Below are 18,096 nucleotides of genomic sequence, written 5' to 3' on the forward strand. Positions count from 1 at the left end.
AACAGAGCAATCTATGGAAAAAGTTTTTACTCAAACATCATAGGTGATTTTTGGTTACTCAGACTGTAAAGTAAGACAGAAATTTACAATCTAGTTAGGAGAAAGAACCATGTGTTGTAAAAGCTATGATACACAAAAATATCTTATCTAAACAATCAAGCAATGCAAACACATTTAACTTCAGCACAATGTTTTATAGTCAAAGCAGTGCTTAGGGAAGCATTGAATATTTTACCTGCTCTGCAAAGAGTGTTGCCTTTAAGTATTCACACTGGGAAGGTAAAGAGAGATATTATTGCATATATAGCATTTACATTTGAAAATAGGGAAAATTCTGATATCTCCTGACTTTTCAATACACAATGTTCAGTATGTCCCTTAAACATTATCTATTACTACATATCTTTTCATTTCCTACTCATATTTCCACATCAATCCTCTTCATAAATCCAGGCACCTAAACAAAAAAAAAAACAAAAAAAATTCCTGAAGTACCATTCTGTAATATTCCCCACTGAACAACAAGGTGGTTCTTATAGAATCTCTTTAAAACAGACTAACTTTATTATACCTTCCTACTTACCTGTTCTCTTTCTCTTGTATACACAACTCCTCATGTCCTATTTCATTTCCATTTTTCATCTACAGAATACACTACCAATCACTTCACTTACATGCAGTATTTTGCCAATTCTCCTATTTCCACAACCTCATATCCCTCACACATTATCATTTATCATAATCCAATTTTAACACTTACTCAGGTCAAGGTGAACACAATATTCTCTTACACCCCAAAAAATCCATAACATCTGTTTGCACTATGCTAATCAATGATGAATATCTTATTGATATTAAACTACCCATCCTTAAAATGGAATTCATTACTCTAGCACCAAATCTTTCTACATCTAAAATCTAATAACTTTACCTTAAATCAGTTTTCAGAATGCTCAAGCCATATGGCTACCAATGGAGGCTCTTAATTCTAACAGTTTCCAACAATATTTCATCTAATCATCCACATTAATAGCCCATGTCCCAAAATATCACCCATTGCCATAACCCAATTCTGAAATGTGCTTCAACCAAACCTGCTAACATGATGTTCCCCTCCCCAAAACATCCATCTCACCTGTTTGCACTAAACTTCCAACTCACTACCTAATCTAAGCAAGGAAATCATTGCTCCTTCCAATAATGTTTTCTAAAGTCTCTTCTAATACTTTCATCATTACCTACTTTACCAAGAATAAACAATATGTCTTATCTAAGGCTTTCTGTAATATGTCGAACCCATGAACCAATGAAAATTTAAAAAAAATTTTCATTATCCAACCTTGTTTATAAACCATCTAAGAAAAAAAAAAAAAAATTCCTATTCTTTAAGCATTCAGTTCCTCGCACAAAGTACTAGACCCTTCCCTCAAAACCACACTGCAACTAACTACCAACCCTCAAGTAAATGACGAAAATCTTACCCCTGCTTTGCACTTCAACAACAGATCTAACAACAAACACATACACACCAAAATGATTCAAAAGACACTTAACAACCATCCCCTCAACTCAGGCTTAAACTCTACTTCACAAGACACACTACCATTTGAAATCATCGCTTAAATTTACAACAATATAAGAATGATTCAACCTATCTCAAGACCCCTCATGCTCAAGATGCAACCTCTATACTGAAGACACTAAATTGTCCTCCAGTCACCTAACATAAACATATATGCATCACCACCACTCTCCTTGACCTATGGTACCACCTGGTGGACATGACTGGCTTCCTGAGTGGTGTGGGAGATCCAGAGAAGGGGTTTTTGGGACAGATAAGTACAGGGAAAGGTACTCTTCATGCCCCCCAATTAATAATCTAAATAAAACAAAATTACTACTGATACTTTCCTCTCCTTTCCTTCATGATTCTTTTGGATCTCTTGACGATGGTATTTGCTAAAATATTCTTCACATCAATACCAGCAAAACATGGGGCATCAGAGTAAGTTTCAACCCAATCTTAATCTGACTTTATGCTTACCAATCAATCCCTTGTCAGACTCCACAACAAAAACATATCATTTAAGACTGCTTTCAACACGATTCACACACCAATTATGTTTGGCAATCTTACTCTTTTCCTACTCCAAGTTTTAAACACACATTAGTGCCATACACCCTTTGGGTGATCATCCTGGATTTGCCCACCTGAACTTGAAGGAATCAAATGTTACTTTACTCAAGAGAGGCATAAACCACAAGAGATGCCATGTGTAATCCCTAACTCTAACTAACATAAAGAAAAAAAATTCTAGTTATCCTAACAGTTGTTATGGAAAAGACATACTACGTGCTTCCACTCAGGTTCAACCCTGTTATGCAGCGTAAACAGACAAGGTTAAGTGGGGCCCATATGACAATGAGAGCCAACAATCACATCTGACACATAAAGGGCGATTCTAAATGATACTTGAATATGATATTTTAGTCCTTTCTCTTCATATTAAAATCACCACTAATTTTATTGTAAATGTATTTGGCTACCATGCCCATCATGTACATTCTCTTTTCAGACTATCTTTTTTCTCTTTCAAAAAACTATTTCACTTACAAAAGACTAGCACTAATTCAATGGATTTGTGTTTGTGTTTCTTACTTTTGTTTGTCTATCACCTGTTCATTTGGGTAAAGAACTACCCAACATAAGAGCATTTATGGTGATAACACACTGAAGTAACATTTAAATTGTAATGAAAATAGAAAAGCAACTAAAATAATTCAATGCAGCTTCTTTAAACTATATATGAGCAAATATTCTCAAAAGTACCATTGATGGCAATTAATCAGGACTTTCATATACACAAAATTTTCGTTTGAAGGGAGACCAATGTAAGACTAAACAAAGTTTACTGTTATGGCTCCATAAATTGAAATGTATATTTTGTATCACATTGTGAGGTACATTTATTACCGGACCCTGCCTGCTTGTGGTTACACCGTGAGTGAAAAGTCACCTTTGGTGAAGCTGTAACTCCATCTTTAGATGAAAAGGGGTACATTCTAATGAAGTAACTTCTCACTTTTAATGAGTTCATTATTTCCCTACAACTGGAGGTAACAGAGCCTTGAAGCTGCAGGAGGCCCTTCTGTGAAAGGGATCCTGGGATCATACATATATGAAACTGAGATACAATCCACATGCACAAATGACCATTACTCTCCAGATAAAACTCACATTCAAACAATTCCAGATTTATCAATCCTGAATATCAGGGATCAAAATCCTTTATGGTAAGGAGGAATGCCAAAAGACTCTTTTACCTCATCATAAACAGAAAAAGGGTATACTATGAAAATACTTTCTTTTTTGAAATTCCACTCACCTTTTCAGCTGGTAGTGAAATAATATCATTAATCTTGTCAGCAGCTAAATAGTAATTTGAGTCTTGGCAGTCATGGTAATGGTTGTAAACATAATCCCCACATACAAGCAAGTCACTGCCACTAATGTGCCTGTTGATTAAAAAACAAACAAAGTGAGTTTTAAAGAAAGACTTTCTCACTAAGGCAAAGTCCAATAAGCTTCGAGAGAATTTCCAAGATCCCTGGGAGGTTAACTCTCACCTCCCTAACCATCCATTCAGTAAAAGTAGCCTACAGATTGCTTTGATGCTCCAACAATAGAGTTTTTCAATCTTCAAAACTCAACCTTTTCTCCAGGGTTGGTTTGCCCCATAAGTTTTAATAGTAAACCAACATGGAAGGGAAGGGTAAGGAAAAAAAAACCCTCAGGCTTGTTGATAAACTGGGTGCGTAGTTTAGGCTAAAGTTTACCCCAGACATTTCACATGCTGTGGTTCAGTCCAATGACAGCACATCAATCCCGGTATACAACATCGTTCCAATTCACTCTTACTCCTTACATGCCTCTTACCCTCCTGTATGTTCAGGACCCAACATTTCAAAATCTTTTTCACTCCATCCTTCCACCTCCAATTTGGTCACCAGCTTCTTGTTCCCTCCACCTCTGACACATATCCTCTTTGTTAGTCTTTCCTCACTCATTCTCTTCATATGTCCAAACCATTTCAATACACCCTCTTCTGCTCTCTTAACCACACTCTTTTTATTTCCACACACCTCTCTTACCTTTTCATTACTTACTCGATCAAACCACCTCACACTACACAATGTCCTCAAACATTTCTTTTCCAACACATCCACCCTCCTTCGTAAACCCTATCTATAGCCCATGCCTTGCAACCATATAACTTTGTTGGAACTACTATTCCTTCAAACATACTAATTTTTGCTCTCCAAGATAACATTCTCTCCTTCCATACATTCTTCATTGCTCCCAGAACCTTCACCCCCCCTCCAACACCCTATGACTCACTTCCGCTTCCATGGTTCCATTCAGTGCTAAGTCCACTCTCAGATATCTAAAATACTTCACCTCCTCCAATTTTTCTCCATTCAAACTTACATCCCAAATAACTTGTCCCTCAACCCTACTGAACCCAATAACCTTGCTCTTATTCACATCTACTCTCAACTTTCTTCTTTCACATACTTTTCCAAACTCAGTCACCAACTTCTGCAGTTCCACACTTGAATCAGCCACCAGAGATTTATCATCAGTGAACAACAACTGACTCACTTCCCAGGCCCCCTCATCCCCAACAGACTGCATACTCGCCCCTCTCTCCAAGTCTTACATTTATCTTCCTAACCACCCCATCCATAAACAAATCAAACAACCGTGGGGACCTCACACATCCCTGCTGCAGACCAACATTCGATGGGAACCAATCACTCTCCCCTTATCCTACCCATAAACATGCTTTACATCCTTGGTAAACACTTTTCACTGCTTCTAGCAACTTACCTCCCACACCATATACTCTTAAGACCTTCCAAAAAACATCTCTATCAACCCTATGTCCTCTCCAGATCCATAAATGCTACATACAAATCCATCTGTTTTTCTAAGTATTTCTCACACACACATTCTTCAAAGCAAACAGCTGATCCACATATCCTCTACCACTTATGAAACCACACTGCTCTTTCCCAGTCTAATGCTCTGTACATGCCTTCATCCTCTCAATCAATGAATGATAAGGAAAATGACCATAGTAAGGAATATGTTCATGGAAGATATGTAATGAGAAAAGGGCAACTGATTAAGGCCACTGCGGTGAGACAGCACTGACAAAGTAAAGATTGGATGTGGGTGCTCTTAGATTTTCAATGAAAAGGTAAACAAAAATAAACAAGAGATGTGTGTTTGAAGATTATTTATAAGATATACTGCTGTAAGTACAAGATTAGCATTCATTTTCAAAATCCTGAAAACATTAAGTCTTACGGGATTTAAAATACGGTATAGCTAAATATGAAAATCTTCAAACTTACATGGACTTGATTTCTTCAGTAAGGTTTGTATCAAACCCTAAGAACTGCTTTCCTTTTTTTGTATAACCTCTTACTTCATTGCCTGATGAAACAAATATTTTGTCCTTTACTGTCCCTGTGAAAAAAAAGAATTTACTTAAAAAGTCAGTCTGAGTGAATATTCATTAAAAGTAGTTTCCCAACAATAAAAAAAATTGGAAACCTCATATCTGAAATTAATCTAGCTAAACTGGGACAATATTAAACAATGACAGCTTCAAGGCACATCATAAAAGCATTAACATGATAAACTTCGGCTTAAAGCTGAATTCATTTGAAATCCTAATCAGTGAGCAACCTCTGTTTTCTTTCATCAATTCCAAGCATTAACATATACCTAAGAACAAATTCAAATGTTACCCATATCCAACAAAGTTGATAAATGAATTAGAAGAGCATTATTTATATTGCCTCAGTATTTATTGTAACCATTAGCATCGCCTTCACAATTCATATCTCAAGTCTGCTTTAATTAGGTATATCATGTCCTGCATTCAAAGAATAATGACAAATAAAATTATCCAAAAGATTTCAGTAATGGGCAAGTTTTCATGAAAAGTCTGACAAATAAAAATCATACTAAAAATTAAAATTTCAGTCAGATAACCATTATGTGTACTGTGCATTTATCTTTTTGTGCAGAGTAAGAGTAAGTTTTATACTTGTGAAACCTCCCAGGCATCTATGTCTGTGATAACCTATTTGTGAATATAAGTGAGTTCCACACACAATTCTCAACCTTTATCTTCTATAATATGAAATAAAAAAAGGGGGAGGGTTTCTAGCCCTCAACTTCCACCCCTCTTAGTCACCTTCTACAACATGCAGGGAATACATGGGAAGTATACTTTTTTGCCTATTTATGTCTATCATATATATACTCTAGATTTTTTTCTTACTCTTGGAAAGGGATTGTTTCTCTGGTACTGCAAAGATAAGTGATTAGGATATAAAACATACTGAAAACAAGAACAATTCTAAACTTACCAATTGCTCCACCCAGCTCTAAACGGGTTATGCTTTTCCCAGCATGTGTACTAAAACCAAACTGTACTTCTCCCCGTTTCATGGTGAAGAGCTGTACCATACCATCGTGATCTCCCACTACCACCTGCTAGAAAACATGACTATGTAATATTCCACTAGTCAATAAGAGGAGAACCTAACATGCTAGTTATAACAGCTCAGAATTAAGAATTATTGTAAGAGTGAGATCAACTAAGCGACAGTGAAAACATAAATATTCTGAGAAGCAGCTGACGTATGAAAGTATAGATTTAACTAAACAGTTCCATCAATTGTCCTTAACTTATGAATAAAAATACTCTATACAAGTAGTGACTATCGTGACTAACAGTAGCATGAAAATTTTTGGTTTTAACAAAGGAATTCCAAGATCACTGCTGGACAAATAAAAAAGCCTAAAAACATATTACATCCATACAGAGAAATTCTTTCTCTGCCACATGTATGACCCTGGATGTATATCATCCCTTCCTTAATAATGTTGATTACACAATCATGGAAAAATATCTTTCATGAGGCAACTTGGCAAAAACTTTCTTATGTCTATGAAAGTAGCTGGTTACAAAGAAGTCTCCTTATGTTTACAATACATTTGTTGTATATGCCTTGAAGTCTCAATAACTAACTTTTTCAAAGAATAATTAAATACCCAGTAATCCTTCTACCCTTGATGGCAAGCTGTGTTACTTCCTGGGGATGGAGGGGATACAAGTAGTTAGATAAGACGGTGTGAAATGTTTCATACATTCTAACGTGTCTGTCTTGCTATTGTTGGGCTCCCACAAGCAATGATTGAGAAGGCTTATCATTAAGAAGGGTTGCTCTGAACTTCTGTTTTTTGAGCTTCATCTATCTAAGAAGGATGGAGGTCCCCAGTACTTACCATTAAAAAAGTAAATGATAAAGATAAAATATATAGAAAATAATTACTTCACCTTTTGTTGACTTTTTGGAGAACTGGAAGGAAGAACACGCAAACATTTTGGAGAGGTCAGTCCTACTTGCACATAATCCACGCGTGTCAAATTTAATTCCATTACAGCTCTTCTGTGAAGATAAAAAGTTCTATATCTAATATGCTGAATACAATAATTTACCTGAAAAACTTTTGGCACTTATTGTATATCAGCCAACTGGAGTGGGCAGCCAGGTCAGAGGCCATGATGTCAAGTCCAATGACCTCCAAAAGCATCACAGTGTATATGTTACGTGATGATAATAAAGAAAGAAATTTAGCTACACATAAATTTTCAGGGAAGAGTCGAGTACATTTTCAAAACTTAATATTTTGTAAATTCATGGTGCATTAACAACAATTGTCATGAAGCATATCAATGATCGTATGTCCTGCTGCAGGTTATGAGGAATAGGACCATTGGATATTGCTATATGCATCTCATGATGTTAATTACCAGCACCCATTGCATCAAATTTTGTAATCAGATTCCTCTCCTTGCACTGCATCATGTTCTGCGTCCAGTGCCTTGAGAGGATAAATGATGAGCATAAGGTCAGTCCAATCAAGGTAAATATTTCTTCTGGATCAAAATTGTATGTCAAGAACTGAAAGTCATTCTTTTAGGTGAAGCCAAGATGAGCAGGTAAAAGAGAGTGATTTCCCCAGAACTGATCTGTGTATATTATACTGAGCCTAAAAGGAGCCCATCAGTAACTTTCCTGCTGAATTGCGGTTGTACATACCTTCTTACAATCAGTCCAATATAACAACCCATGGCCCAAAGAAAGTAACAACTATGTAACTGGTGTCAATGCTGTGGATTTAGTGGAAGCTAAAATGTTCAAACGTTAGGGGAAAGTAAATATGAATCAAACACAGAAGCATTTTCCCCATAAACAATATATAAGGCTCAGAGACTCTGTTGAACCATATTTGCACACAATTCAATATTCCCCATGAAGTGCAGTCTTATTAACACCACAAAAAGTTATTAGAAGCCATTTGATTTAATTTCAGCTGAATCAATATCCACATTTTGGAAACATTTCTCAGCTCCACTGTCAACTGAAAATTCACACTTTGGTTCTCTATCTTTGAGCACAAACAGGGAAGGTGTCTTGATTTACTAAATCAATTTTAAACACTGATGATTCCTTGAATTCCAACTGTTTAGACCTATATTACGAAACCAATCTAACCTGAGGACCTAACATTAGGAACCTAACGAATGCCTAAATTCCTCTCAAGTCCCCTGACCTATGGAACTACTTTATATTACAGCCTAAAACCTAACCCAAAGTGAAGACATAACCTAAGCTATACTCTATATACTCTCAAACACTTCTCGACTCTTGGTCAATATCTTCATAATTCTCTTAAATCAGTTCAACCAAATTACACAATGAATCACAGCACATTAACAACGTATTTGTACTCAACAAAATCTCTCTTTATTATGGAGAAGTCATCAACCCTAATTTCTTACATTCTGGGCAGATATTAACCAGATAATACCTGACCTGGGACCTGACAGCCACCTTCCTGAACTTGAAATTTCGAGGCCAGGAATGTAAACAACTTGTCCGAAACCTCTCGTCATCAGCTGTTCGAGAAATTCATCAAAGCCGATATAAATAAAGAATTTCTTAAAGTTCAGCGACTTGGAATTTTTTATTTTATCACGATTCAAGTAAAATGTAGAGATCAGTGTGATACTGCATACAACATTAAAAAGTCGGCACATCCTCGAAGCGGGCTGTTTAAAAGTTTTGTGAAGTATCGCTGAAGAAATCTAGGGGAGACGCTAAGACCTTCTGAACGAGGAATGTCTCTAAAAAGATTTCATACGAGAAATAATTCTTCTTTATGGAAATGTCACTACTCATATATTAAATTCAAAACTTCTTTAGGAACCTTAAGGAATAAATACCAATTTCAGGTTATCAAAGTCCTCCCAAAATATAAATTTTCTATGAATCTTTACAACAGAAAACGAATATTTTGGCAAAAGATTTCATTAGGGACTTAATAAAGATAAATATTCATGTCCTCTTGATTCCATTACTCGCATGTAGTACATTGAGACGCTGGGTTGAGTATTGCGGTTGTATACACACAAAACAAATGTTTTGCAAAATCGGAAGTGACTAAGATACAATATTACAATACGTAGACGCGTTTTCTAGAATTATGATCTGTGTTACACTCATTGAATTGTGGTTGTCACTGTAAAGAGTGATTTAAGACTGAAACTTTCCTTTCTCTCCCTCAAAATTGATCTCTCGAAAATAACTAAATCGTTAGTGGCAAGGCTACGAGGCAGAAGGAAAACGTGGGGTCATGTGATAATGAAGTAATGTCATATACCAATGTATATAAAAACAGAGATAACCTGCCTTTCTGAAGGCTTCATATGCCTTGTATTCCATAATATATATATATATATATATATATATATATATATATATATATATATATATATATATATATATATATATATCTCAAAAACTCAAATAAATAATAATGGAAAATAGGCTTTTCTATACCTTACTGACAGCTTAACTTGGTTCGTGTATATCGCTATACAAACCAAATAAAGTTCAGCAAAATCCAGACAAGCGTCAGGCAAATGTATTTTGTAAACCGTCCGCTGTACAGTCACTTTTCGAGGACATTAGTAAATGACGTTGGGATGCCATAGGCGTCCCTCCTGTTCGTTTGAGTATTTTTACCCCCATAGTTTTCCTCAAAGCCCTGCCCACTTCGAAAGGATGGGGTTGGATGTGATACACCAGACATACCACTTTCTACAGAACTCAACACCTTGTATGGAATCCATTCACACTAATTTCACTAAATGCCATCATCTGGAAGATTTTGCATCTGTGATACTAGGAATACATAAGCCTGAAAAGCTGATAGATTTCAGCCGGATTCGACTTGAATCACTGTTGTCATTATGCTTAAAATGTCAGTCCCAGTCTTATGTTTACATTCGTGACAGTCCAATCTTGGAACAAATTCAGATACGAATTCTACTACCATATGACACTTTAACCAACAAATTTAACTGAAGATAGGAAGTCTTTACTCCAAGATCTTTCGAGAATCAGATCTGTATTAGTTTCTACAACGAAGAACCTTAAAAAACTTATATCTACCTCATATGATTTACTTCCTTAACCAGACTGATGGCTACCTTCAGCATCTTGATATCTCAGACCCAAGATGTCCTTGATATATTCGTTGCCTGTAGCAGTCTGTTTCCAAGCATCCTTGTAATAAGTTCAAGGATCTTTTTTTTTTTCTTTTTTACACATCCATTCTCATATAACCTTGTGTATTTGTGACCTACAGATATGGTCGTCGAACATTGCTCCTCTCATTACAAAACTTTCAATACATATTTCAGGAGTGGACAAGTTCCTCCTTAATATTGGCGATAAGAGATGTTGGAGGTGGTCAAGCTGACCCCTGGGGTTGGGGAGACGAGCCTCGCGGGGAGCTAAGGTTCCCACGCCCCGGGGCTCCCCCAACCGTCGGGGATCGTATTTAAGAAAGGCTCCCTCGCCAGTGACGGCCCCTCCCACCCATCTAAGTACAAAATTTATCAATACAAATTTGTACGTTTGGAGTGGAGGCTTAACCTATATATATATATAAGGCTGGTCTGGGAGGACGGATATATCAAGGAGGCGAGAGGGAGTACGTATGGAATGAGGGAAGGGTGTTGGCTCGAGCGCTGCTAGGATATACTGTCAACAAGCCTGGCTCTCCCCGTGTCTCATAATACCAGCTGATGAACCAAAGAAGGCGCTCCACGGTGCCATTTCAAGCCAGGAAGACCTGACGTCAGGCTCAAGTTACGAGTCTACACCGGCGGCGACACTCGTGCACACCTAAGTAACAAACACCCTTGCAACAAGGTGGGGGAGGGTGGAGGTAACATTCCTCCATGCTGGGGGTGACATAGGTACGTGCACAGACGCTACGGTCATGCCTGGCGCCACGGGGTTTTCCCTGGGTGCCATCGGGCGCCACAAAGATGTATAGGCAGCCAAGTTGACAGTGGACAGTGCCTACTGACGGCCAGCCTGACACTAGTCAGGGCCCTGCTGACGAAGGCTGACAGTGGACAGTGCCTGTTGACGGCCGTCCCTGAAGATCAAAGCTGCCGCGTCGGTCTCTCAAAAGACAGGGGGACGGAGAGGCCCGCGGACAGCAGGCTGTCCAGGACAATATATTTATCTAACGTAAAACTCGAGCGAGTGTGGGCAGCGTAGGTAAACACCAGGGCCAGGCAGTCCACTCTCTTACTGCCCTCGGCTGATGGATAGCCGCCTCTACAGGGAGGAAGTGGTCAGCTAAAACACTGCTGGCTCTGCTGTTATGGGTTGATGTTACACACATAACAAGACCCCCACGGACCAGACAAGAATCTCCTTCGCCATCGCAGACGCAGCAATTAACAGTTACGGACTTACGGACAATTTCCGTATCACTTGAAGATTCTACACGAGATCCAGGTTGTATAATAGGAAGGCCATTATATAAATAAGCCGTTTTCTGTGTAATAGCCTCTCATTACTTACTGTATATGTCTTTTCATCTTGTAAACACCATCAGATAAACAATAGGGATAAGATTAGCTTTATTCCTGATTCCTGACGTCGCCCACGAGAGAGTAATACACTTAAAGGTTTTAGAAATAGGATCATGTTTATATCTTATTCTTTTTCTTTCACATATGTGCGCCGTGTCCCGCGTTAGCGAGGTAGCACCAAGAACAGACGTTGGTAAATCACTCCATATATGAAAAATCCTATTTGCAGGAAAGATTTTGCCTTTTCAGAAGCAATACGTTTGTCGACGAGTTTGTCTCCATTTACTATGAGTAAGATAAGACGAATTAAATCTAAACTAGCTGCTTAGATCGAGATCATGGAATGTTTTGATAATTTTGATCACCTGTTAACCTTCTCGTTTCTAAACTATATAAATGTAATTAGTCTGATTGGCTCTAGCAAAATTTGTTTCTCAGCTCTTGAATAATCTTGGTAGCTCGTCACTGTACTTCTGTCCATTCTGTCATGTCTTTCTTTTGAGTAAGGTGTCCAAAACTGATCACAGTACTCAAGATGGGGACGCACCTATGAACAATAAAGGGTGAGGATGATTCCCTCTGAATTAAGCTCGAAAGCTCTACACATATGGAATCAAAGAATGTTGTTCGCCTTTTGTGCAGCTTCTGTGCTCTGCTTACTTGGCTTTAAGTTACTAGATATTATTACACCCATGGCTTTTGTATGTTGCACCTGACGTGGCTGACCTGGGAACAACTGTCGGACTCCTAAGTATTATAACCCTTTCAGAGGTCATGGATTCAGCTCCACTCTATCTCTGTTCTTCTGTAAATCTTGCTCCTATTCGCCATATGCATAATTTTTTCCTCCCCAAAACAGGAAGATTCTGTCTCGAGCTTTTGAGCCTTTGTTATAGAATATTCCACATAAACTCTCATAGAATAACGTTTTTGATATAATTCTTGAGTCAATTTTCATTTAATCTGGCAAAATTCGCAATATTCAATGTTTACTATTGGATCAAGACGACTAAAGACAATCTTCCGCTTTTCTTCGTTGCAAGAAATATAGCGTCTTGAGGTAAATACAGAACACATTCCAAAGCTCTTCCCTTGATATCCTGTGGCAAAGATTTATTGTGTCACTCTCTGGATTCATAAAGGTGATAAGTACATATTCACACACACACACACACACACGAAAAAAAGGATCGGAAATATGACGCTGAAACATCAAATAACGACTCGGTTTCACTCCCAGAAACGACAGACAGAGATCTGAAAATTTCATTCACTGGAATTCTAGGTGATTCGGATATAAGACTGGTAAGACATTAGGCATTACTGGAACACATGAATCACTAAATGAAGATTCTTAAACCCTTCTTGAGTACCACGGTCGATGCCTGAGCATGTGGCGCTTTGGCTTTGCCTTCGTTCTGGCCAACTAAAAACATCATATCTAAAGGTGTTTAGTAGTGCTTAAGAGGTCAGATTATTTCTTTCCCAGTTTCAACACGCTGACTCAAAAATTTCAAAACTGCTAGTCGCTTCATCTCAAGATTCGAGTTTCGTGACAGAACAAATCAATAAACCAATCGCTTAAAATAAAAAGAATAATGATTCAAAGGCATTCCTCCTTAAAAAGAAATAATAATGTTCTATTCCATGAAAACGTCACAAAAAGGAATGAGGCTCTTGGAAACTAACAGCCGAACCAACTTGAACTTGTCCCTTCTGGAAGTACCAGAGAATTAAGAGCAATCTGCCCTAAACCACAGTTACAAAATGTATATGGTCGGTTTCCATAACTTCCTGAAAAAGCTGCAGTGCCAGTGTGGTGTGTGAGGTGGCGGCGGTGTGGCGGGGGCCGACACGACGTTGGCCAGTCAGTCGGACGCCGCCTCATCTCTGGTTACACACGGGCCGACCGTCTCTGTTGGTTTTACGCGTAATTTTGTGTAATTTTCGGGCAGTGGAGGGGTCAGTCCGGAGGGCCAGGCCGGGGCCGTTACAGCGCCAGGAAACGTGAGATTCACATGATGCCTCCTTGGTAATTGATGCTGGCAGTTGCCCCGGTGATGGACACTGTCGACGCTATGGCTGGGGAAATGTGGTGGTGGTGGAAGCAATGGTGATGGAGGTAGTGGCAGTGCTTTATGTAGGGTGTAGAGGCAATGGTGTTGGAGGTAGTGGTAGTGGTGGTGGTGACGGAAGTAGGGTAAACGCTCCGAAATGATGGTAGAGATGGTGACTGTGATGATGTTGAAGGTGGTGACGAGATGCTAGGGACGAATGATAACGTCTGTGGTGGAGGAACTGTGAAGGATGACGATGGGTTTACATTAGGGAAGATGGTGTGATGAAGAATGAGGAAGATGATGAGGTGGTGATGAACGGGAAGTGAAGATGGTGAGATGGAGATGGGCGAGCAGCCAGAGAGATGTAGAGGTTGTGATGAACAGGCTGAGAGGAAGACTGAGGTGGTGATGGAAAGACCGTGAGGAAGATGGTGGGGTGGTAATGGAAAGGCCGTTTGGAAGATGGTGGGGTGGTGATGGGTAAGAAGTGAGGAAGATGGTGAGGTGGAGATGGGCAGGAAGTGAGGAAGATGTTCCAAATCACGCTCTGCCACTCATTACATTCAGTACAAAGTGCACCAACGTTTCAAAACATCCTCACTCAATAACTGAAGCTATTATCGCCGCCGTGTGGTTTAACTAGGCTTTTCACTTCATTTGTCTGTGTCACTACAGATAAAATCACGTACGATGATCATCTTGTAAAGATGTTTTGTTTCTGTGGCAAGGTAAACAAAGTTTTGGACTTTACAAGCGACTTGATGGTGTAATATTCCTGGAAGAGAGGGTCGGGGGCTGGGACAAAATGTTCCCATCTTGGCTTATACTTATCTAACAGAGACTCAGAAAACGAAGGTGGTGCTGCGGTCTTCAGGGAACAGCAAAAAGATACAAGATATGGAGCCCTACAACCACAATTCGGTTTTGTTCCAGCTGGTTCGGAGACGCTGGGACCTTGGTGGAAGAAAGCTTTCCACTTCCACATTGACCTTTTCTCGTGGCGAAACGAATAAACTAAAAGCGAGAGACCAGCCACCTTCCTACTTTCATTATGTACGCTAGGATGCTAGGCTATTCAAGCATTATCAGTTTACCTTCACTATTTTATATAAAAGATTTGCTTTATCGAGCTGTATATTTTGTTGAAGTGAATATAAAGAAAAGAAAATGCAGGAAGGCATGAAAATATTTGAAATTCACAAAAGAATTTTTTATGGCAGATATTTGTTTTCGTTTTGGGGCTCATAAGGACTCTCACAGAATTATCCCCGAAGGTAGTGTGGATGCAGCGGAGGAGGGAGACCCCTCACCATTCCTGCTCTGCTGGATGGAAGATCTGGTGTAGAATCAAAAATTATTGGTAGGGATTCGATACAGTCACAAATGTTAGGTTACAGTAAGTGCTCTTCTCACTCGCCAGGTGGAACGAACGTCTGCACTTATATTTCCAGTTGATTATTGTTTTTGTCGGAGTATACTTCATATTGTACAGCGTTGGGATATCTGCCGAGGTAATATGGAGGCGTGCATGTTGGTTAAGAGGACAGTGATGGGCAAATTACTGGGGGTAAATTCAAGTTGTGTCACACGCGGACATAAAAAACGCACAGTTAATAACAGAACATTAAGGTTTCGTGGTGTTCAACTCGCCGTGTCCACCACATGGGACACTCCACCGCTGGCCAGTAAATCAAGTAGCTGCTGCATACCTGCCACACAGAAAAAACTGTTAAAAACATAAATTGAAGGAGAAATAGGAAGTGCGTCGCGTCCAATAAATCGCATCTTCTTGACCACCAACGGCCGAGGGCGGACACCCGCACCCCAGCTGACTCGTCACCTACACGCCACCTCTTCCCGTGCCATACACCTCAGCCTTACCAACCTAACTCGTGCTCTACAACCCCACTTTATCGGTCCGCCCCAACCCACCCCGTACTCTACAACATCGTCTCACCAGCCCATCCCCACCTCGTGCTTTACATCCCTGTCTAACCAGCCTACCCCACTTCATACTTTACTCCGCTGCCTCGACTTTGTTTCCGGCAAATCTAGCGATTGAGGTTGGCTGTAGAGGCTGGTGGAGAGGTGTAAGGACGCTGCGGTGGGGTGAGGACTCCCCAGGCGGCCTGAACATCTCCCAGCACGTGCTTATGTCCATCTTTTGGACATCGATTTAAAGTGCGCGCGCCACGGGAAGTCCACAGGGAATTGGGGTTTCCTGGTTGGGCGCTGTCGCGGACCTTGTGAAAATTATATGGCGGTAATAATGGTTAACACTGGTGAACTTTTGTGATTTTGAGGAGGCGAACGATTACATGCTGGTCTTTATCCTCTCATCCGTGTCAACACTCAACAGGTAATGTTACCAACACAATGCTAGGGAGTAGGTGTTTCCATCACAGCCGTCACATAAGTAAAGTCTCTTTGATAAACCTTGGGAAGGAAACTTAAGAGAAAATGTAAGATTTATGACGTGGTATATCATAGGCTGGAGGATTTACGTCAGAGAAACCGATAGAGCACATTGCTGTAGCGACCGCTGGTTAGTGTGGCGGTCCCCTCGCCTGTCTCATCTGCTGTGGCGGTTCTCTAGTGTACCTCATCTGCTGTGGCGGCCCCCTGGCCTACCTCATCTGCTGTGGAGGCTTCCTGACCCACCTCATCTGCTGTGGTGGACACCTGGCTTATCTAATCCGCTGTGGAGGTCCCCTGGCCTGCCACAGGTTGGTGTGTCGACCCTCTTTACGATGGGATGATGGCTACAGTACATGTTTAGATATGCGAATATTCGTTTTACTACGACAGGAGTTTCAGTATAAATCATAATATAATTTCTATCATTTTATTGCGAGAAGGCAGAAGGTCTAACCTGCGGAACTTGTATCTGTCGCCAAGACAAAATCTTTTGCTTGGTCCAAGTATATTCATTATTGACTTCCAATATTCCCATGGTTTTACATAAATTCTTTTTTCTTTCGTTTTATGTTGGAGGCTCCAATCATTGACAGAAATCCACATCAAGGCCGGGTCTTAATTTAGATGTGAAGAGGACTAATGAGAGGAAGAGGTGTGAAAAGCGAAAGATGATTTAAAAAATTTTGATGGAAATGGAAAAATCTGATTTCTATAAACGACCAGGTCATAGGAAAGGCCAGACAGCGAAGACTTAGAGAGTTCCAATGCTTCGAGTGCAGGGAAAGAAACAGTTATCAAAACGGCCCACCTTCGAAGTGCTATTTTCGTAACGTGATGTTCTCAAGATTTAATGTCACAGTGAAACCAAAAATACCCACTGTGGTTTACTACCTTTACTTTGTAGTCACTCGAAGAGTGATTTTTTTTTTTCCAAATTGCTACTATTTCTCTTGCAATTATACAGAAGGTATGGACTGACAAATAACTCTGAACAGTTAGTTGTGTCTGAAAGATCTATTCCCCAACGAATTTGAGCAGATATTGCAAGATTACAAGAAGTGTTATCGATCCACAGCTCCAAAAGTGACGAGGATTGTCAGTGAGGTGTGTGTGTGTGTGTGTGTGTAGTGATGGTGTATACATGTATTGAGGCGAGGCGCAAGTCCACACGTTTTTTAACCTCGAGGTCCAGGTGTCACAGCCAAGATTAATATTAACGAGGGACTTACTTTTGTGTCAAGAGAAATGTCCCACACACCCATGTGGGTGATGGGTGCCTAGCTCTGCTATTCTCTAAACACAGTAACGTAACAGTGTGAATAAGAGTAAGTCATTTAGACCAATCTCAACGCCTAGGGGATCACATCTTACACAAATGGACTATCAAGTGTGAACATGGGAGCAAATCCCCTCACACCACCGTGTTCCAAACTCCTAACACCTCACAAGAAGATTAGAAAACAGAGACGAGTTTCACTAGACCTTTTATGCCGTAAAGATATTACAATATACGAAGATATTCGAGCCCTTGAGTATCAGCAGACCAAGAGCGTACCAGGTAATGTTGTCGA

General features: G+C 39.7%; 1 protein-coding gene across 3 annotated transcripts in view; it reads right to left on the minus strand.

Annotated features, from left to right (window-relative positions):
* The window catches only part of LOC139754099 (BBSome complex member BBS7-like), a 29,519-nt gene extending 20,520 nt beyond the window's left edge, over positions 1–8,999 (minus strand). Inside the window, exons 1-6 of one of the 3 annotated variants that reach the window (XM_071671181.1) lie at positions 8,960–8,999; positions 7,422–7,533; positions 6,448–6,571; positions 5,422–5,536; positions 3,387–3,516; positions 236–271 (exon numbers count right to left, since the gene is read on the minus strand). In XM_071671181.1, the coding sequence (XP_071527282.1) occupies positions 236–271; positions 3,387–3,516; positions 5,422–5,536; positions 6,448–6,571; positions 7,422–7,523 (507 nt within the window). In that variant the 5' untranslated portion in view covers positions 7,524–7,533; positions 8,960–8,999. The remainder of the gene's footprint in view (positions 1–235; positions 272–3,386; positions 3,517–5,421; positions 5,537–6,447; positions 6,572–7,421; positions 7,534–8,959) is intronic. The other 2 variants (XM_071671180.1, XM_071671182.1) reach the window with 2 other exon arrangements.
* Positions 9,000–18,096: the final 9,097 nt, after the last annotated feature.

Source organism: Panulirus ornatus, chromosome 16 (assembly GCF_036320965.1).
Source record: "Panulirus ornatus isolate Po-2019 chromosome 16, ASM3632096v1, whole genome shotgun sequence".
In the NCBI taxonomy this organism is placed as follows: Eukaryota; Metazoa; Arthropoda; class Malacostraca; order Decapoda; family Palinuridae; genus Panulirus; species Panulirus ornatus.